This window comes from Oncorhynchus mykiss, chromosome 1 (genome assembly GCF_013265735.2).
Source record: "Oncorhynchus mykiss isolate Arlee chromosome 1, USDA_OmykA_1.1, whole genome shotgun sequence".
Taxonomy (NCBI): Eukaryota; Metazoa; Chordata; class Actinopteri; order Salmoniformes; family Salmonidae; genus Oncorhynchus; species Oncorhynchus mykiss.
Genome location: NC_048565.1, coordinates 60,516,275 through 60,539,339, shown reverse-complemented (window position 1 = coordinate 60,539,339; position 23,065 = coordinate 60,516,275). Strand labels below are relative to the sequence as shown.

At 43.7% G+C, this 23,065-nt stretch overlaps 1 protein-coding gene across 1 annotated transcript; it reads left to right on the top strand.

Moving 5' to 3' along the window:
- Positions 1-418: 418 nt before the first annotated feature.
- gdf10a (growth differentiation factor 10a) lies at positions 419-13,921 on the top strand. The gene is made up of 3 exons (XM_036981581.1): positions 419-893; positions 10,414-11,525; positions 12,369-13,921. The coding sequence occupies exons 1-3, from the start codon at positions 581-583 to the stop codon at positions 12,558-12,560; spliced, it is 1,617 nt and encodes a 538-aa protein (XP_036837476.1). The 5' UTR covers positions 419-580; the 3' UTR covers positions 12,561-13,921.
- Positions 13,922-23,065: the final 9,144 nt, after the last annotated feature.

The window sequence follows — 23,065 nt, the reverse complement described above, 5'->3', positions numbered from 1 at the left end:
TAAGCCCTGGTTGGTTAATACCCCGACTGTTATTGTAGGTGTAGTTCACTAATCATTTGTGACTGAGTTGCTATCAAAAGCAGTTATTGCAGACAATGCTGTGATGCTATTTGAAACAGAAATGTTGACGACATAACTCAACAATACTTGTTATGACATATTTAACAAATATCAATAAAACACCAGCAGCATATCAATTGTCATCATCGTCCAATTTTATTAATGACATATTTGGATTGTTACATTTTTGTGGGTTTGAAATATTTGCTTCAAGATGGAATTGTGTGTGTGTGTGTGTGTGTGTGTGTGTGTGTGTGCACGCGCACGCTTGTGAGAGAGAGCGAGACGGGAATAACGAACTGGAACTGTAGTGTGTGAGTTCTCTCATTGGCTGCAGAAGTGGACGTCAGCACCTTTCACTACTCCAGTGTTACCCCTCTAACCTCTGGCTGTAAAGGAGAAACAAGTGTTAAAGTAGCTCTGAGGAGAGTTAACTAACCTCCAGCATCCACACGGCATAAAAGAGGAGTAAAAGCGGACGCCTTTATTACAGACACCATCATTACAAGTCATTCCTCGGATGTGCGTTTTCTCCCTTGAAGTAAAGGATTTTGTGTTTGGTTCTGAAATGGCAGTCTGGTTCGAGTTTACCGCGCACATGCTTTTTCTAATGCTAGGTTGTTGTCTTGGAACTTTGGAGGGTCGGACCTCGAGCCGAACCCCATGGGGCTTGCAGGGACAGGGCAGCGATGGAACCGATTCTCCGTTTGACCGAGACAGAGCTAATCAGGATGTGGTCTCACAGCACATGTACAGGCTGTATGAGAAATACAACAGAGATCTGAAACGACTCAGAGAGGGAAACACTGTCAGGAGTTTCAGAGCCAGCCAAGGTGAGTGTGACTGTGGTATGACTGTCTATGATGCTGGACAGGAAAATTAATGTAGATCAATTAGTAATATCCTCAACTCTGATATGTGACCTAAATTCTCAGAGTATGTCTGTCCTCAGAGGGAAAGGCGCTGATGAGATAGGCATGGAGAGAAATGCAACGTGCATAGGAGGTGCCTTCACTCACACAGTTATGATGAATTTATGGTTATATTATATAACAACCGAAATGTCTTTATGTTTTTCAATAATATCAATGATGTACTGCCACCCCCCCCCCCGCCCCCCCAACTCTCTTCTAGTAGGCAACCTAATTAATTGAAATAGCCAACAGCAGGCTGAAAAAAGCCGACGCATGTGGTCAGACACCCCAAATAGGTAGGATTGTTTTGGAACCTTCTGAGAATACCACAATGCATTTTATGACGCACTTGGGCAGATCTGTATGAGTCGCTTCAGCTGTAGTGTGATCCTGCCGCAGCTCCAGCCGCAGACGGCAAGAATGTGTGTAGAATTCGCCCCCAAGTGGAGCCCAGCTGCCGCGCTGGCCACGACAACAATGCGGTAACCAGGAGACAGGCGGACACCAATAATGCACCATATCTATTTTCCTATAAAGAGGCCACTGTATCCTGGGCTGGAGTATGAAAGCTTAGCATGCATTGATGCCATTTTCCTGTGGTGTTTTTTTATGAACAAAACAGGCCCACATTGACTTAACATTTTGTTTAATTTATTTAACCTGTATTTTATCAGGGAGTCATACTGAGACCAAGGTCTCTTTTACAGAGGATCCCTGAATTAAATAAATTACAGAAAATACGCATCACTATGCTTTTTAAAAGACAGCTTTTCATCTGTCCAGATGCCCAGATATTTGGAAGCATTATGGACGTATGCTTAAATCAGTCATTTTTATGCTCTCTGGAGAACAACATATACTTAGTTTTACCTGCATTCAATACAAATTTTAGGTCAATAAAGTTTTTCTATAGTAAAATGAAGACAAAACTGATCAACCGTGGGGGTAATAGCATATACAGCAGTATCATCAGCAGGATACATTTTTTTGTTAATGTAAACAGTAAAAAGTACAGGACCCAGAATCAACCCTTGTGCGACACCTTTCGTAATATCCAGGAAACCTAATTTAACACCATCAGTAGATACATATTGACTTCTATCTGTCAAGTCATTGTTAAACCAGCTACATGCAGCCTGGTCTAGGCCAACTGAGGAAAGCCTCTGAATTAGCAGTGAGTGATAAAACTGTATCGAAAGCCTTTGACAGGTCAAGGAAGATCAATGTTGTCTTTTATCCATACAGGTAACCACATCATTCATAACTAGGAATGTGGCCGAGAGAGTGCTATGACCTGACTGATGTACAGTACATTTAAAATACATTTCAAAGATAAGAAATATCTTAACTGAGAATTAATCAAGGTTTGTAATATTTTAGCTAGGCAAAAAAAGTATAGAAATAGAGGGAAAAATTATTTAGGTCGCAAGGGTCACCACCTTTGTGAAGGGGGAGTACATGGGCCACCTTCCGAACCTTGGGGATGGTACCAGATATAACCATCAGGTTAAAAATATTGGTTAACTATTCAGCAATCAGGGGGGCAGAGAGCAGCAGTAAAAATGGATAAAGCATGTCCTCCCCAGTGGAGTTTTTTTGACATCAATCTTAAGCAAGGCATCTAGCACATCACAGATAGTCAATTGTTGAATTGAAAAAAAAGATTCACTAGAAGTTGACAGGTTAGACGTTGAGTCAGCCATAGGCGGGCAGAGGGAGGAGCAGTCTATTGAATGAAAAGGGTCAAAAATGTGTTTATCTCAAATAAAAATCCTGCCGAGATAAAATTGTGATTAAAAGCATCACTTATTCCACTCTTCTCAGTTATGATGCCAGAGTCAGGCAGAACTTGCTTAGGCAGGGAAGAAGAGGAATTTGTACGCTTCAGTGCATTTACTGTTTTCCAAAATGTTGAAAGATCACCAGCAGAGTCATAGATAGAGCTCAAAAAGTGGCTTGGTTTAGCTTTTTTAATCGAGATACTATGTCTGTTTCTCCATTGTCTGAAAGTTTACCAGTCCACTACACAGTTTTCCTTGCTTTGGCCCAGGTCTGATATCTCATCTGAATGTGCTATGATAGCTCTGAAAGAAAACCAAGGGTTAGATCTATCTTTGACTCTGAATTGTTTATTATTCCAGAGGAATACATATAGAGGATAAATGTTCTAGAGCCAAAAACATTTTACAATGTCTCTTCTTAATTAATTAAACAAGAATTAGTATTTTGCTGTTTTGTAAGGTCGGGGGGTTGTGGAGGCCAGGTCATCTGATAAACTCTCCTTCTTGGTCAAATAGCCCTTACACAGCCTGGAGGTGTGTTGGATCATTGTCCTGTTGAAAAACAAATAATAGTCCCACTAACCACAAACCAGATGGGATGGCGTATCGCTGCAGAATGCTGTGGTAGCCATGCTGGTTAAGTGTGCCTTGAATTCTAAATAAATCACAGACAGTGTCAGCAGCAAAGCAGCCCCACACTATAAAACCTCAGATTATCTAAGCATTTGAATTTCCCACCGTAAAGTATGGAGGAGTCTCCATAGTTTACGGTGGGAAAACACATGCGTAGATCATCCGTTCACCCGCACCGCGTCTCACAAAGACATGCTGGTTGGAGCCAAAAATCTTCAATTTGGACTCCAGACCAAAGGACAAATTGCACCGGTTTGATGTCCATTGCTTGTGTTTCTTGGCCCAAGCAAGTCTCTTCTTATTAGTAGTGGTTTCTTTGCAGCAATTCGACCATGAAGGCCTGATTCACACAGTCTCCTCTGAATAGTTGATGTTGAGATGTGTCTGTTACTTGAATTCTGTGAAGCATCTATTTGTGCTGCATTTTCTGAGGCTGGTAACTCTAATGAACTTGTCCTCTGCAGCAGAGGTAACTCTGGGTCTTCCTTTCCTGTGGCGGTCCTCATGAGAGTCAGTTTCATCATAGCGCTTGATGGTTTTCGCGACTGCAAATTTTCCGTAGTGACTGACCTTAATTGTCACGCCCTGACCTTAGAGATCATTTTAATTCTCTATTTTGGTTAGGTCAGGGTGTGACTAGGGTGGGCAATCTATGTTTTCTATTTCTTTGTTGGCCTGGTATGATTCCCAATCAGAGGCAGCTGTCTATCATTATCATATTTAGGCAGCCTTTTCCCACCTGTTGTTTGTGGGATCTTGACTTTGTGTAGCTGCCTGTGAGCAGCCCAAAACGTCATGTTTCGTTTTCTTATGTTTGTTTTTGGTGAGTTGCATATTTATTAAACATGTGGAACTCTAAGTACGCTGCGCCTTGGTCCATTCATTCAGACGATCGTGACAGAAGATCCCACCACCCACGGACCAAGCAGCGTGCCCAGGAGGATCAGGGATCCTGGGCCTGGGAGGAAAGCCAGGAGTGGAGGACATCCTGGACGTGGGACGAAATCATGTCAGGAGACAGGAGCCTGCCATGGAAGCTGGCGGGGGCTGCGAAGGAGCAAAAACGACGACACCGGGGTTCGCGGCCAAGACGGAAGCCGGAGAGGCAGCCTCCAAAATATTTTTGGGAGGGCACATGGGTTGGTCGGCGGAGCCGAGGGTTGAACCAGAGCCAGTCTGGGAGAGGAAGGTGAACTTGGAGGGGAGTGAAGGGAGTGAATCAGAGACAGTCAGTGAGTTGATGGGGAAATTGGAGGAGAGTGTTATGAGAGAGCTGTTGTGTTGGTGCATCAGGCATGACATTCGCCCTAAGGAGCGTGTCCTCAGTTTAATGCCGCTAGCCATCTGGTGAAGACTGTGCCGCCCAACGCACTAGGTCTCCAGTACGCCTCCCCAGCCCTGCACGTCCTGTGCCAGCTCTCCGCACTCGCTTTGAGGAGCGTGTTATCGTTCCGGTACAATGTGCGCCGGTTCTATGCACCGTGTCTCCAGTGCGCCTCCACAGCTCGGTACGTCCTGTGCCAGCTCCCTGCACTTGCCGTGCGAAGGTTGTCATCTGTCCAGGACACGTTGTGCCAGCTCTAAGCTCCAGACCTCCAGTGCGCCTCCACAGCACGGTAGTCCTGTGCCGGCTCCAAGCTCCAGGCCTCCTGTACATCTCCTTAGCCCGGTATGTCCTGTGTCAGCTCCACGCACCAGGCCTCCTGTGTGTCTCCCCAGCCCGGTACATCCTGTGCCCGCTCTAAGCTCCAGACCTCCAGTGCGCCTCCACAGCACGGTACGTCCTGTGCCGGCTCCACGCTCCAGGCCTCCTGTACATCTCCTTAGCCCGGTACATCCTGTGCCAGCTCCACGCACCAGACCTCCAGTGTGCCTCCACAGCACGGTACGTCCTGTGCCGGCCCCACGCTCCAGGCCTCTTGTGCGTCTCCCCAGCCCAGTACGTCCTGTGCCAGCTCCACGCACCAGGTCTCCAGCGACGGTCGGCAGTCCGGAGCCTCCGGCGACGGTTCCCGTTCCGGAGCCCTGGAGCCTCCATCGACAGTTCCCGGTCCGGAGCCTCCGGTGACGGTTCCCAGGCCGGAGCCTCCGACGGGGGTTCCCGGTCCGAAGTCCCCGGCGACAATCCACTGTCTGGAGTCCCCGGTGACAATCCACGGCCCGGTTCCTCCGGCGACAATCCCCGGTCCGGAGCCTCCGGCGACGATCCACGGTCCGAAGTCCCCGGCGACAATCCACGGTCTGGAGTCCCCGGCGATGATTCACAGTCCGGAGCTTCCGGCGACAATCCCCGCACCAGTGGCGCCACCGAAGTTGGCGGCGCTACGAGCGGAGTAGGGTCTGCGTCCCTCACCGGAGCCGCCACCGTGGGTAGATGCCCACCCGGACCCTCCCCTATAGGTTCAGGTTTGCGGACAGGGTCCGCACCTTTTTGGGGGGGTACTGTCACACCCTGACCTTAGGCATCCTTTTAATTCTCTATTTTTGTTAGGTCAGGGTGTGACTAGGGTGGGCAATCTATGTTTTCTATTTCTTTGTTGGCCTGGTATGGTTCCCAATCAAAGGCAGCTGTCTATCGTTGTCTCTGATTGGGGATCATATTTAGGCACCCTTTTCCCACCTGTTGTTTGTGGGGTCTTGTTTTTGTGTAGCTGCCTGTGAGCAGCCCAGAACATCACGTTTCGTTTTCTTCTGTTTGTTTTTGGTGAGTTGCATATTTATTAAACATGTGGAACTCTAAGTACGCTGCACCTTGTTCTATTCATTCAGACGATAGTGACATTAATGTCTTAAAGTAATGATGGACTGTCGTTTCTCTTTGCTTATTTGAGCTGTTCTTGCCATAATATGAACTTAGTCTTTTACCAAATAGGGCTATCTTTTGATTCCCCCCCCCCCCCTACCTTGTCACAACACAACTGATTGTCTCAAATGCATTAAGAAATATAGAAATTCCACAAATCAACTTTTAAGAAGGCACACATGTTAATTGAAATGCATTCCAGGTGACTACCTCATGAAGCTGGCTGAGAGAATGCCAAGAGGTTGCAAAGTTGACATCAAGGCAAAGGGTGGCTTTTTAAAGAATCTCAAATATAAAATATATTTTGATTTGTTTAACACTTTTTTTGGTTACTACATGATTCTATATGTGTTATTTCATAGTTGTGGTGTCTTCACTATTATTCTACAATGTAGAAAATAGTAAAAATATAGAAAAACTGTTGAATGAGTAGCTGTTCTAAAACGTTTGACCTGTAGTATACAGTGCCTTGCGAAAGTATTCGGCCCCCTTGAACTTTGCGACCTTTTGCCACATTTCAGGCTTCAAACATAAAGATATAAAACTGTATTTTTTTGTGAAGAATCAACAACAAGTGGGACACAATCATGAAGTGGATTATTGGATATTATTATTATTGGATATTTCAAACTTTTTTAACAAATTAAAAACTGAAAAATTGGGCGTGCTAAATTATTCAGCCCCTTTACTTTCAAATAAATATATTAGAATAATTTACTTCAAAGTCTTCATCAGATACAGAACCATTGAACCATGTTTCTTAGCACGTTTAGGTCCATTAGACCTAAACTGAGATTTAAAGTCAGAGGGGTATATTCAGCTCATTCCCATAAGAGCTAACAGGCGTAGGGTCATCTGCAGCTGTTTGTTGAATAAGTTGAGACTTTGCCAAGGTCCTGGGCCATCCACGTGAGAGCAAAGTAGTCTAAGCATTTGACAAACCTCCCTTAATTCTCTGGATGCAGTGGCTGGGGCGGGAACTGGGAGAGCAGTGTTGGCAGAGCTCAGTCTACCTGGATGAAGCTCCCGCCAAAGGAGTGGCTGTTGGTGCTCAATTCTGTGTGTGCACAGGAGGCCTTGGTGTGCCTCCTGTTGCAGGGTTGGGGCTGCCATTGGGGGCAGGAGTGTCCCAGGCCTGTCCTGGGCGTGGGAGTAGGGAGGGTAACCAAAACTAGTCTGGGAGGGAGGTTGTGGGGGTAATTGAGGAGGGTGGTGTAGAGGGCAGTGTGGCTGGCAAAGCTCCAAACTCTCAAGCATATGAGGGCTGATGATGTGAATGATACATGGTGTGGACTGCATCATGTGGTGCACTACCCTCAACGGTGTTTTTCCAGACCCTAGGGTAGTGGTCGGTGCTGGGTAGAGCTGGGCTGAGTTGAGGTGGGCCTGGTCGGGTAGAGCTGTTCTGTGATTGGTCAGGTCATGTAGAGCTGTGCTGTGCTGTGATGTTTGGCACACAGGTCATTGGTCCCTGTGTGAATGATTATATGGCTTGGAGAGCTAGGCTGGGCCACAGTCAAGTGCTCCATAAGCTCTCTCTGTTGTTGGGCACTTTGACACCTTTTTATTTGGGAAAGTTGTATTCTCTAATTTAATCGTTCCATTTGAGTCCATCATTAATATTATGTCTGGTTTCTCGTCAGGTCTATGGAGGATGGCAGGAGTGATGGGAGTAATTACAGGCCGTGAGATGGGGATGGAGGGGGTCAGCTGGGTTGGTTGGGTTGGTTGGGTTGGTTGGTGGGTTCTGATTCAGCTGTTGGCCTGGTCCAGGATTTTTGTGGGACCCTTTGTAGAGTGGATGATGGCGGCTAAGAAATTCCTGCCTTAGTTCATATAGCTCTTTCTGCAGGTTGTGCATGTGGCTGGCATTGACTGTGCCGGATAGTGCCTCTCTCCGTCTGCACACTGCCACCCTGAGAGCCGAAACATAATGACAGCCTAACTGTCGTCCTCAACATTGTTCATTGCACACGGCAGCTCCCGGATCCCATCCCTATGCTGACGCACCAGGCTGATCTCCTCCTCTATAAGATGCTGTGGTACTGCAGGTGTCGCGTGTGAGAGAGGCGTGCTCAGGGCTGTGTCTGCTCCAGGCGAGGGAGGGAGAGGGACACTGGGGACTACATACCGAGGCACAGAGGGAGTGAAGGCTGTTGTAGGTAGTGACAGTGGAGAGGTTTTAAGTTCAGCAACAAAAGGTTTTATTTGGTCGAGCTAGTGGTCAAATTGATCCAGACTGGCCTCCGAACCTTGAACCATCACAGTACCGTTTATATATATATCTATCAATGTTACATTTGGGGATGGAATCAATATACAGTTGCCTCAGTGTTCTGTTTTCTGACATTTTAAGATCATTATTGGTCTTGTGGAGAACTGTGTGCCAAGCATTAGGATCGTCAGAAGGTCTCCTTTTATTTCTTATTTCCTTGTTCGCTTTTAGGATGTCTGCCCTCAGAGTCTCTGGAGATTCCCTTAGCAATTTCTTTTAGACTTTTTTTCAGGATACGCGTTGGCAAGGTCTCTGAAATAATGCGTAGAGAATGCATCCATCTTCATCTCCATGTGGACCTCTGAACAATGCACGCTTCTCTAGAATGATGTGCATGTTCCCCTTGATGAGCTCACTTGTTTAAGTAATGCACCTATAGATAAATTCTCTCTGCACTTCTATGAACAATGAAACTAACGGTTTTCTTGGTGAGAAGGAGAGTCGGACCAAAATGCAGCGTGTCGATTGCAATTCATGTTTAATGAAAAAAAAACACACTAAACACAAACACTACAAAAACAATAAACGTAACGAAAACCGAAACAGCCTATACTTGTGTAAACTAACACAGAACAAGGACATCAGGACTCTAAGGACAATCACCCACAACAAACTCAAAGAATATGGCTGCCTAAATATGGTTCCCAATCAGAGACAACGATAAACACCTGCCTCTGATTGAGAACCACTTCAGACAGCCATAGACATAGCTAGAACACCCCACTAGCTACAATCCCCATACATACACACCACATACAAAAACCCATGCCACACCCTGGCCTGACCCAATACATGAAGAAAAACACAAAATACTTAGACCAGGGCGTGACAGAAACAGCACATTACACATAGATTAAGATACTTTCTCAAGGTTCAGATTGTTTCACCGCTTCAGCCTCCTTTCCAAGTGCTCTTCTGCTTGTTTTTTTGTTCATCTGAATGCTTGTTTCCCTATCAGGCCTGAACGATCCTCCAGAAATCCCTTAGAAATCCTTCCGCTTTCTCCCCCAGGGGGTTTTGTGTTTGTTTACCTCTGTCCTAATTCTTGTGGTTGTCCTTTTGTTGGGTTTATAGTCCTCCTATCCCACCCCTTCCTTGGGTTGCCTGATGATTCAGCAGTTGAGTCTTGCAAGAACCAAGTCGATCGATCTCTCAAAATCTCTCCAAACCATTTGCACAAACGAACGTTCCCCTCAATGAGCAGAACACAGCAATGCACTAAAATAGCTCAACTGTTTACATATAATATAAAAATGTCAATTTAAGGAGGAGCTCTTCTTTAAGTGGTTATCAGATATCATAAAACATGTTTTTTTTTTAACTGCAGAAGCCATGTAATCTAAGGAGAGATGTAAGGGAGTTTTGACAACAACAGGAGATCTGTAAAAACATTAGGTTAGTGTCTTGGTGCGTGGCAGACGGTGTTGGCTGTATTAGTGGCTTAGGGGAAGCTTTGGAGGAAACTGAAATAAGCGTTTCCATATGCCTGAGGCTGGATACAGAGTAATGTATATCTCTTAAGTCACTCCATACATCCGCAGACGCATATACAATGGACAATACGTCTGCTGTTTGCCTAGTGTACATCATGAATATGTTATTCATGCCTCCCTCACCCCACTCCTCTGCACCCATCTCCCTCCCTCACTCACTCACTCCCCCTCTCCTCTCCTCTCCTCTCCTCTCCTCTCCTCTCCTCTCCTCTCCTCTCCTCTCCTCTCTCCCCATCCCCCTCACCCTCTCTTTCCTTCCCCATCTCCCTAACTCTTCCCCTCTCCTATCCTCTCCTATAACAGCCAGAGAACGATGGGTTCCCTCTCCAGACTCTGGTTCCACTCAAGGTTTCTTCCCACCTAGGGAATCAATGTGCCTCTGTCTGCTCTTTAGTTGTTAAGGCCTGGGTCACTGTGAAAGACTATCTAAAGTAACACATTTCTCCCCCTGTAGACTCGTCTGACCAGAGGACGATTTACCATCTGAACCTGACGTCTCTCCAGAACTCAGAGCTCATCCTCTCTGCCACGTTTCACTTCTTGTTCGACCGGTGCCCACGGCCAAGGGCCTGGTTGGGCAAACGCTACAAAATCCCGGCCTGTCGCTCTCTACACCTCCACCCTGCTCCCTACATCCACCTCTTCCTTCACTCCAACCCCTCTGGGTCAGGGTTCAATCCAGGGTCGCAGGTGTCATTGCTAGGCAACATGACATTTCACCCTAACCAGAAAGGGTTGTGGCAGATGCAGGACGTGACTGTGGCGATAAAAGAGGCCAGGGAAAAGGGCAGTCATTTTGTGTCGGTGGAGCTGGACTTTGGGCTGCAGTACCACAGACAGCCAGAGGACACACTGTCGGGGACAAGTCTACCTTATTTATTGATGTATGCTGATGACCATGCGCTAGATGAGCCCAACAGTGTGGCACAGACTTTACAGAGGTATGGCCCTGAGGCTGAGGTGAAGGAAAATTATTCTCACCCTTCTCGTCTTCCCCCTAAACAGGGGTCAAAGGGTCGTGTAAGAAGGGGGGTACCATCCCACCCAGACTCCATCCAGAACAACGAGCTACCAGAGGTGGAGTACAGGCCTAGCGGATCCAGGAAAGATGACCTGTTTGAAACCGCCTACCACACCCTGAAACCTATCAATCCCAAGCCTGGGAGGAAGGAGAGGATGAGGAATGGCCAGGATGGAGAGGAAGAAGTGAAAGATGGAGAGAGGGATAGAGGGAGTCAATCGCCAGTTCTGAGCTTGGACGAGAGGACCCCAAAGAAGAGCAGCGATAGAGGGAGTAGGTTGCAAGACAACATTGAGGGAAGGAGTGATGAAAGAAACGATAGAGGGAAGGCAGGAGGAAGTAAGTCTCCAATGCTGAGTTTTGATGAGTGGACAATGCGCAAGGCGAAGAAGAGACAGTGGGGATCGGAACCCCAGATTAGGAGCTGCTCTAGGAGGACACTCAGGGTCGACTTTGCCGACATCGGCTGGAGTGAGTGGGTCCTGGCGCCTGAAGCCTTCGATACCTTTTACTGCGCTGGAACCTGTGGATTCCCCATGCCCAAGGTAAAGACTATGACTAGCCGGATTTGAACCCATGTGAAATCCAGTCTTTGGTAGCCTTCTGAGCTAAAGACGAGATACAGACTCAATACATATGGTCAATGTTAGAGCACAGAGCAGAGCTTATGTAAGGCAGAGAGGACACATGACTGCGGAGAATGTTTTTCTGGTTCTCAATTTGGAATTGCTCCATTGCTCCCAGTCTGATGATATGTCTACAACATTTATGAAATAGTATAAATCAGTAGATACATTACTGGCCAGTGCGGACACACTTACATGTACGTTATGTTTTCCCTACTTGCACTTTATTAAATGAATAACCATTGTGCTCCTCTTCCTTCTTTAAAAAAAAACAACAAAAAAAAACAGAATGACCTTCATGTAATTTTTCCTGTTGAATTATTACAGGCATGCCAGTTTTATTACAGGCATTGCCTCTACCTACATGTTCATATGAACTTGATTGCCTCAACTAACCTGTGCCCCCAACACATTAACTGTACAGTATATAGCCTCGATACTATCATTTTATTGTTGCTCTTTAAATATTTGTTGTTTTTAAATGTTCTTATTTATTTTTTACTTCAGTTTATTTGAGTAAATACTTTCTTAAGACTTATTTTTCTTAAAACTGCATTGTTGGTTAATTAAAGGGCTTGTAAGTAAGCATGTCACTGTAAGGTCTAAGGCTCTGGTATTCGGCGCATGTGACCAATAAAATTGGATTTGATTCAAAGTTACAATGCTGTAACCTCTCTCTCTCTCTCTCTCTCTCTCTCTCCATCTCTTTCTCTACCTCACCGGCCCTTCCCATCCTCTCCCCGTTGCTTCCCTCTCTCCCAGGTGCTGTATCCCTCTAACCATGCAACCATCCAGAGTATAGTCCGTGCGGTTGGGATAGTTCCAGGGGTCCCAGAGCCCTGCTGTGCCCCAGAGAAGATGAGCCCTCTGGTGGTTCTCTACCAGGACGAGGGAGGTAACCTGGTGCTCAAGGTCTACCCCAGCATGTCTGTGGAGAGCTGTGCCTGCAGATAGACCCAAAGGACAGAGGGGAACAATGTTGGACAAGACAGGATGGAATGGCAGGGATTTAAAAGGAAAAAGGAAGAAAAAAAAGGGGAAGGAAAAAAAGACACAAGATATATTCATAAATGGACGGATGAGTTGAGGTGTCTGTCCATCTCTTCGTCCCTTGTTGTCCCTCAGGCGTTTGACGCTAAGATAGGTGAACGCAAAGAAGAGTTGAAGAGGCACGTTATCTGTCGTTGCAGCACCAGTCATGTCCTCCAGTAGCAGTAGACACACGCCACCACAATATTCTCCACATCTACCATACCCTCGACAAAGCAGCATCACCACTTCAAGGACTACAGGTACTGAGAGAGCTCTCTCCCTCCAAACAACTTTAATTAAAATTGTTACGTTCAAAAACCAGGGCTGCTTGACTGGCGCTGTGTTTATTTTTAGTTGTTTAGGCACTGATCATGCTTACTTTAATATACCCATTTCAGACAGAAGATGGGGCATGTGACCTGTAAAAAAAAATACCCTGAGTGTACAAAACAGCTTCCTAATACTGAGTAGCTCACCCCCTCCTCTTTTCCATCAGAACAGCCTCAATTCCTCGTGGCATGGACTCTAGGAGTCAAAAGCGTTCCACAGGGATGCTGGCCCATGTTGACTCCAATGGTTCCCACAGTTGTTTCAAGTTGGCTGGTGGATCATTCTTGATACAGACAGGAAACTGTCGAGCGTGAAAAACCCAGCAGCGTTTCAGTTCTTGACACAAAGCGGTGTCTGGCACCTACTACCATAACCCGTTCAACAGCACTTAAATATTTAGTCTTGCCTAGGTCAAGTTAAGGTGACCATATTACTGCAACCGTGGCGGCACATCATGACGGCAGTCAAATTCCACGTTTAGTCACGGTAATTAGGCCTACCAAACTAGTATCCTACCAAACTTGTCTTATCATTCTGACATCAATGCAATTGTTATTGAAAATCAGGAGTATAACCTACCTGGCTGGTATGAAAATGAAACACAGGAAAAGCATCCTAAATTCTCTATTTAAGTGCATAGATGACATGTAATTTTTTCCCCTGCCCCTGTTTCCAGACAGGTGCATGATAATGGTCTATTCTAAATCAAAACAAATTTCACACATATATTATTTAGTATATGTAAAGACAAGATCAAATCAATAATAGTCTGAATAGCCTATCACTTGTGAATGATGCCCAGCCTGTGTGCAGTAAGGCAAGAAACAGCGGGGGTTTTTTGCGATTTTTAAAATTCATAGTCTCACACCTCATGTATGTTTTGATAAGGTTTGTATCACAACTAAAGTAACTTCTTAAAATTAAGCACATTAATCCGCTTCACACCGGGTGTAGAGCCTCACACCGGGTGTAGAGCACATTAATCCGCTTCACACCGGGTGTAGAGCCTAACTGGCATACAAACACAACAAGTGAGTTTCAAGTTTGGGGAAGATCATTTACACCATTAAAAAATGCAACTTTATAATAAAAGTATTACGTGCTTATTCGCATTACATCCTCATTGCTATTAAACAGTTTTTTTTTTAGGATCTACCGCATCCCACAACTGCCCCAGGCTATGTTTGGAATATTTCTTTCTCGCAAAGAATAGCATAAGTCAACTTTTGTACTATGTGGGATAACAGATTAACATAGAATAGTGCATGGATCATCAACTAGATTCAGCCGTGGGCCAATTTTTTCAATATTCTTTTATATATACAGTGCCTTGCGAAAGTATTCGGCCCCCTTGAACTTTGCGACCTTTTGCCACATTTCAGGCTTCAAACATAAAGATATAAAACTGTATTTTTTTGTGAAGAATCAACAACAAGTGGGACACAATCATGAAGTGGAACGACATTTATTGGATATTTCAAACTTTTTTAACAAATCAAAAACGGAAAAATTGGGCGTGCAAAATTATTCAGCCCCTTTACTTTCAGTGCAGCAAACTCTCTCCAGAAGTTCAGTGAGGATCTCTGAATTATCCAATGTTGACCTAAATGACTAATGATGATAAATACAATCCACCTGTGTGTAATCAAGTCTCCGTATAAATGCACCTGCACTGTGATAGTCTCAGAGGTCCGTTAAAAGCGCAGAGAGCATCATGAAGAACAAGGAACACACCAGGCAGGTCCGAGATACTGTTGTGAAGAAGTTTAAAGCATGATTTGGATACAAAAAGATTTCCCAAGCTTTAAACATCCCAAGGAGCACTGTGCAAGCGATAATATTGAAATGGAAGGAGTATCAGACCACTGCAAATCTACCAAGACCTGGCCGTCCCTCTAAACTTTCAGCTCATACAAGGAGAAGACTGATCAGAGATGCAGCCAAGAGGCCCATGATCACTCTGGATGAACTGCAGAGATCTACAGCTGAGGTGGGAGACTCTGTTCATAGGACAACAATCAGTCGTATATTGCACAAATCTGGCCTTTATGGAAGAGTGGCAAGAAGAAAGCCATTTCTTAAAGATATCCATAAAAAGTGTCGTTTAAAGTTTGCCACAAGCCACCTGGGAGACACACCAAACATGTGGAAGAAGGTGCTCTGGTCAGATGAAACCAAAATTGAACTTTTTGGCAACAATGCAAAACGTTATGTTTGGCGTAAAAGCAACACAGCTGAACACACCATGGGAAGATGGATGGAACCAAATACAGGACCATTCTGGAAGAAAACCTGATGGAGTCTGCAAAAGACCTGAGACTGGGACGGAGATTTGTCTTCCAACAAGACAATGATCCAAAACATAAAGCAAAATCTACAATGGAATGGTTCAAAAATAAACATATCCAGGTGTTAGAATGGCCAAGTCAAAGTCCAGACCTGAATCCAATCGAGAATCTGTGGAAAGAACTGAAAACTGCTGTTCACAAATGCTCTCCATCCAACCTCACTGAGCTCGAGCTGTTTTGCAAGGAGGAATGGGAAAAAATGTCAGTCTCTCGATGTGCAAAACTGATAGAGACATACCCCAAGCGACTTACAGCTGTAATCGCAGCAAAAGGTGGCGCTACAAAGTATTAACTTAAGGGGGCTGAATAATTTTGCACGCCCAATTTTTCAGTTTTTGATTTGTTAAAAAAGTTTGAAATATCCAATAAATGTCGTTCCACTTCATGATTGTGTCCCACTTGTTGTTGATTCTTCACAAAAAAATACAGTTTTATATCTTTATGTTTGAAGCCTGAAATGTGGCAAAAGGTCACAAAGTTCAAGGGGGCCGAATACTTTCGCAAGGCACTGTATATATACACACACTACTGGTCAAAAGTTTTACAACACCTACTCGTTCAAGGGTTTTACAATTTTTACTATTTTCTACATTGTTGAATAATAGTGAAGACATCACAACTATGAAATAACACATATGGAATCATGTAGTAACCAAAAAAGTGTTAAACAAATCAAAATATATTTTATATTTCAGATTCTTCCAAAAGCCGCCCTTTGCCTTGATGACAGCTTTGCACACTTGGCATTCTTTCAACTAGCTTCATGAGATAGTCACCTGGAATTATTTTCAATTAACAGGTGGGCCTTCTTAAAAGTTCATTTGTGGAAATTCTTCCCATCTTAATGCATTTGAGACAATCATTTGTATTATGACAAGGTAGGGGAGTATACAGAAGATAGCCCTATTTGGTAAAAGACCAAGTCCATATTATGGCAAGAACAGCTCAAATAAGCAAAGAGAAATGACAGTCCATCATTACTTTAAGACATGAAGGTCAATCAATACGGAACATTTCAAGGAACTTTGAAAGTTACTTCAAGTGCAGTTGCAAAAACCATCAAGCGCTATGATGAAACTGGCTCTCATGAGGACCACCACAGGAATGGAAGACCCAGAGTTTCCTCTGCTGCAGAGGACAAGTTCATTAGAGTTGCCAGTCTCAGAACTTGCAGCCAAAATAAATGCTTCAGAGTTCATGTAACAGACTCATCTCAACATCAACTGTTCAGAGGAGACTGTGTGAATCAGGCCTTCATGGTTGAATTGCTGCAAAGAAACCACCACGTGCTTTGCTGGTGACACTGTCTGTGATTTATTTCGAATTCAAGGCACACTTAACCAGAATGGCCATCACATTATTCTGCAGCAATACGCCATCCCATCTGGTTTGGTGGGACTATTATTTGTTTTTCAACAGGACAATGACCCAACACACCTCCAGGCTGTGTAAGGGTTATTTGACCAAGAAGGAGAGTGATGGAGTGCTGCATCACATGACCTGGCCTCCACAATCCCCCAACCTCAACCCAATTGAGATGGTTAGGGATGAGTCGGACCGCAGAGTGAACGAAAAGCATCCAGCAAGTGCTCAGCATATGTGGGAACTCCTTCAAGACTGTTGGAAAAGCATTCCAGGTGAAGCTGGTTCAGAGAATTCCAAGAGTGTGCAAAGCTGTCACCAAGGCAAAGGGTGGCTACAATGTAGAAAATAGTAAAAATTAAGAAAAACCCTTGAATGAGTAGGTGTTCTAAAACTTTTGACCGGTAGTGTGTATATACCGCAAATTGGTCGCTAGAAGCCTAAACCGATATAATATTTGACTAAAACATAATAATTTCACACCTTGATTACATCTGGGAACATTTTCCTGCGTTGGGTGCCATCTTTGGATAGGACGTGAAAATGGGTGTCCTGACTCTGGCAATTAGAAATCCCATGGTGCTTATTGTAAGAGTAGGGGTGTTTTCCCCGGTGTCATGGCGAAATTTCCAAACTGTCCACAATCCATCATGGCCACCTAATCATCCCCCTCATTACTAATTGGCGGCAGGTTAACCTAGTGGTTAGAGCATTCGACTCGCAACCGAAAGGTTGCAAAGTTCATATCCCTGAGCTAACAAGGTACAAATCTGCCGTTCTGCCCCTGAACAAGGCAGTTAACCCACTGTTCATTGAAAATAAGGCTGTCATTGAAAATAAGGTAAAAAATATATATATATCACTCCTCACCTCTCTACCTGAAAGCTGAAGTGTGGTTAGAGTTCTGGCACAAAAATGAAAATTCAGCAACAAATAAATTTGCTCAGAAAACTTGTGGGACCAAACAAAACCACCCGCGGGCCACCAGTTGGGGAACCCCGGTGTCGGCTCCATTACATGGATTTATTGGACTTTAAAATGTAATGTTCCAAAGGTCTGCATCAGTGGCTTCTGGGCCATGCATGGAAGCCAGGAGATGCTAAATGTGTTACTGTTAATTAACAGTCAATTACCATGAGACCGGCAGTTATTTGCTCAACAATCACTGGCAGACAAATGTCATGACCACCACAGCCCTCTAGTCTTGCCCATTTTCCCTCTGAATGGCACACACACAATCCCATGTCTCAATTGTCTCAAGGCTTAAAAATCCTTCTTCAACCTCTCTCCTCCCCCTCATCTGCACTGATTGAAGTGGATTTAATTCAAGTGACATCAATAAGGGATCCTATATTTCACCTGGATTCACCTGGTCAGTCTATGTCATTGAAAGAGCAGGTGTTCATAATGTTGTGTACATTCATTATATATGGCAATATTTTTATGACCCACTTTCAAACAACCCCTTATTTACTACTTACTTGTAGGTATATCCCTTTTATATATATCAGTGGCTAACTGGCAAATTAGGAGGGGTGGTAGGTGTTTACATTTCAAATTAAGAAGGTATTAAACAATGGAAGTGTTGATGAATTTACCTGCAAAAAAAGCAGAGAACCATTCACATAGACCTGATACCTGTATTTTGGTTACAGGGTTTGTGAAATTGACGGAATCAGGTCTTTAGGTGGGATTTAATTTGCCATGTTTTTTTTACCCCCTATCTATTTCAGATACTCAGTAAAGCTAGTATTAAAACCATGGCATGGTAAAATAGTGGGATTTTTGTCTGTATATGAAAGGGATTGGAGACAGAATCTAGGGTCATGTTCATTAGGGCACACCGTAGAAAAATATTTTTTCAACAGAAAATGAAAACAAGGGTTTCTTATTGGACAAGTTCAGATAGTACCCCCCCCCCCCCCCCCCCGGAACCTGGATCCTCATTCACTAATACTGTACATACTATACTGTACATCTCTATACTTTCCCCTATCTGAACAGTGCACAAAGGGATGGAGCTCATGTTGTTTTGTGTTCATGTTTTTTGGGGGGGGGGCCCAGATTCATTGGTCGCTCAAGCTAGAATTACGGTAAAAGACCTCAGTGTTCTATATGGGCAGCTTACAAAGTACATGTATTAAATACACGGAACGCTTTAAAACAGATGCATTCAAGTGGCACTATAAGGTTAAGCATACTGTGTACGTATCATAAGTATTTGTTTGAGGGACGTTTGTGTTATGTTGTAAAAAATGTTATTATAAAGTTTTTTTCTACTACTAAAACTACCCTCAAGTGAATCATAAAGATTGCTTCTGGAATTAGTTTGTCTTTTTATTCCCTCCTTAATAATATTTTCAAGCCTGTTATGTATAAGTGGAAGAAGAAAGCCAGAAATATTTTCCTATATTGTATGTGAGAGTAATTTGAAATTCATTTGTCTGGGTTACCATACTATAACACATCGCTTTGGTGCAATTTTCAGAAGTATGTGGTAGATTTTCACAACTCTTAGTAAAAGCCTCAAAACTGATCAGCCAAAGGCATTTGTTTCAAAACTGACCAAGTACAACACAAATTCATATTGAATTTGGTAAAAGGTGACTAAGTGTTTCATCTAGAAATATACTGAGCAAAAATATAGGTGCAACATGCAACAATTTCAATGATTTTACTGAGTTACAGTGCGAATAAGGAAAGCAGTCAATTGAAATGAATTTATTAGGCCCTAATCTATGGATTTCACGACTGGGCAGGGGCGCAGCCATGGGTGGGCCTGGGAGGGCATAGGTCCACCCACTTGGGAGCCAGGCTCACCCACTTGGGAGTCAGGCCCAGCCAATCAGAATGAGTTTTTCCCTACAAAAGATCTTTATTACAGACAGAAATACTCAGTTTCATCAGCTCTTCGGGTGGCTGGTCTCAGACGATCCCGCAGGTGAAGAAGCTAGATGTGGAGGACCTGGGCTGGTGTGGATACACCTGGTCTACAGTTGTCAGGCCGGTTGGACGTACTGCCAAATTCTCTAATATGACGTTGTAGGCGGCTTATGGTAGAGAAATTAACATTCAGTTCTCTGGCAACTGCTCTGGTGGACATTCCTGCAGTCAGCATGCCAATTACACACTCACTCAAAACATGAGACAACTGGCCATTTTTTTACCCCTTTTTCGTGATATCCAATAGGCAGTCTTGTCCCATCGCTGCAACTCCCGTATGGACTCGGGAGAGGCGAAGGTCGAGAGCCATGCACCATCCTCCGAAACACGAAGCCGCCAAGAAGCACTGCTTCTTGACACAATGCTCGCTTAACCTGGAAGCCAGCCGCATGTGTCGTAGGAAACACCGTACACCTGGCGACTGAAGTCAACGTGCACTGCGCCCGGCCTGGCCTGCCACAGGAGTCACTAGAGCGCAAAGGAACAAGGACATCCCGGCCGACCAAACCATCCCCAAACCCGGACGATGCTAGACCAATTATGCGCCGCCTCATGGGTATCCCGGTATCAGATATGTCTATGTCCTAGGAAATGTTCTTGTTACTTACAAACTCATGCTAATCGCATTAGCCTACATTAGCTCAACCGTCCCATAGAAGGGACACCGATCCCTGAAGAAGTTTTAATCAGTATCTTAGTATACCACACATGTCAGGTGGATGGATTATCTTGGCAGAGGAGAAGTCCACATTAACAGGGATGTAAACAAATGTGTGCACAAAATTCAAAAGAAATAAGCTTTTTGTGCATATGGAACATTTCTGGGATATTTTATTTCAGCTCATAAAACATGGGACCAACACTGTACATGTTGCGTTTATATTTTTGCGTTTCACTTTGCAATACATAGTCAAAGTAATTGCTTTTCACAATGTAATGCTCACATTACTTTTGATATGATTCTCTTCTCTTTTGTTAAAACAGATTTTAGTATTGCTAAATCCAACTGCCCTTAATTGATGATCACTTTGGTAAACCTATAGATTTTACATGCAAATTGGTTTGTACAGATTTTGAGAGCCACGTGTCTGTAAAGTAAAAAATATATATTCAGAAAATATTCAGACCACTTGACATTTTCCACATTTTGTTATGTTACAGCCTTATTCTAAAAAATACTTATCAATCTACACACAATAACCAATAATTACAAAGGGAAAACAGGTAAATCAAATTTTTTGTCCCCAAAAAATATTGATTTGGAAAGGCACACACCTGTCTAAATAACATCACACAGTTGACAGTGCATGTCAGAGCAAAAAACAATCCACAAGGTCAAAGGAATTATCCGTAGAGCTCCGAGACAGGATTGTATGGAGGAACAGATCTGGGGAAGGGTACCAGTACCAAAAAAATGATTCAGCATTCAAGGTCCCCAAAGAACAGAGTGGACCTCCATGATTCTTAGAGCTGGCTGCCCGGCCAAACTGAGCAATCGGGGGAGAAGGGCCTTGGTCAGGGAGGTGACCAAAAATCCGATGGTCACTCTGACAGAGCTCCAGAGTTCCTCTGTAGAGATTGGGGAACCTTCCAGAAGGACAACCCTCTTTGCAGAACTCCACCAATCAGGCCTTTATGGTAGAGTGGCCAGACAGAAGCCACTACTCAGTAAAATGCACTGCTTTTCCTTCACTCTGAGGTCCAGCTCATTGAAGAGGGAAGGAAAAGCATATGTGGGAACCCCTTCAAGACTGTTGGAAAATCATTCCTCTTGAAGCTGGTTGAGAGAATGCCAAGAGTGCGCAAAGCTGTCATCAAGGCAATGGGTGGTTCCTTTGAAGAATCTGAAATATAAACTATATTTTAATATGTTTAACAATTTTTTGGTTACTACATGATACCATATGTGTTCATTCATAGTGTTGATGTCTTTACTATTATTATACAATGTAGAAAATAGTTTTAAAAAATAAGAAAAACCCTTGAATGAGTAGGTGTGTCCAAACTTTTGACTGGTACTGTACATCCAAAATGATTTAAATCCAGAGCTATGTCAGACTTGGATCTGCCTTCCCAAAAGGTATTTCCCCAGGTGCATGAACAGTGAGGATATTTACGGAAGTTTTGATGAGAACCTATGGCCAAATGCTTAAGATAGGCTTGATGCAAACTAGTGCCATCGAAACATCATTGTTGCTTTAATTTCTTTAATTTGTTTATGTTGTGAAAGATGTCTTCAGTGATCACACCTTTGATCCACATGGGATATAAATGATGGAAATTGGACGTTTAGACAATTTTATGAGTAGTGCAAGTGTATTGCCTAGTGTGAAAACAGTGTAATGTACAACACTGTAGCATACTACATTCAAATGGCAATTCTGAAACATGTATCAACACAGTTTTTTGCTATTGGATTAACTGGTTGTTAAACTAACAACATTGAGATGACATCATTGTGTTGTGTTTTGGTGATTAAACAAATGTACTTGGGATCAATGGTTATGTGGTGAAAGACGTCTACAAACAAAATGAATGAAAAATGAAAGGTTTTGAATGTACGACTGGCTGCGTTACAGGTGTTACCAGTTTGGAGTTTTGTACGAAGAGTTTTGAAAATTCACCACATACTTGTAAAGAATTGTGCCAAAGCAATAAAAAAAAGTATTATATTTTAGAAGGAAATATTTGTTTTTGTACATGTGTTTTAAATTATGAAAAAGTTGCCATTATAAGAACTAGAATAAAAAGTAATTTAATCCAACTTTGTCAATGGAATATGTCATTGTTTTAAAGTCACTATGTGGTGAAGATGGTGACAATAATGTTTTGAAGCCAGTTACAAACACAAGACAAAAAAACATTAAAGTATCAAACTCTATGACAAACATGCAAAAACTTCAAGGCCACAAACCTGGCTGGTGCTTTAACGTGCTTCAAGGAGGAGGCCATTTTGAACCAGATGAATCCAGCTACCCAAACGGCTCAAACTGTGTCTTAGCAAAGTACTATTTTATACCAAGATTAAATGGAGGTGGAGAGATGGTTTAATCCTTCATTGACAACGGTAAAAGGTTCCACTTATAAATCCAAGAATTATGAACATCCGGCATATTACATTTACCCAATCTTATGAGAGGGTAAACTTCTCGTTCTAAGGTGAACCCACTTTAACACAGCCCAACGTGTGTGTGTGTGTGTGTGTGTGTGTGTGTGTGTGTGTGTGTGTGTGTGTGTGTGTGTGTGTGTGTGTGTGTGTGAGCGCACGTGGTGTGTGTGTGATGTGACTGATGCCGCTATAGAACATTGGCGGACACAAGAAACAACCAGGCAGTAATTAAGATGTCATCCACTTGAATTTCATAAGAAGGAGCATTGCACTTCCCCTCGCTACCCATCTGTGCCCCCTTCAAGAGGAGAATACGTTTGAGCGCAGGATGCTCC

Coding starts and splice junctions, on each gene's coding strand:
- gdf10a (XM_036981581.1), top strand. CDS start 581: ATGTGCGTTTTCTCCCTTGAAGTAAAGGATTTTGTGTTTGGTTCTGAA. Junction 894..10,413: donor GAGTTTCAGAGCCAGCCAAG/GTGAGTGTGACT, acceptor CTCCCCCTGTAG/ACTCGTCTGACCAGAGGACG. Junction 11,526..12,368: donor GTGGATTCCCCATGCCCAAG/GTAAAGACTATG, acceptor CCTCTCTCCCAG/GTGCTGTATCCCTCTAACCA.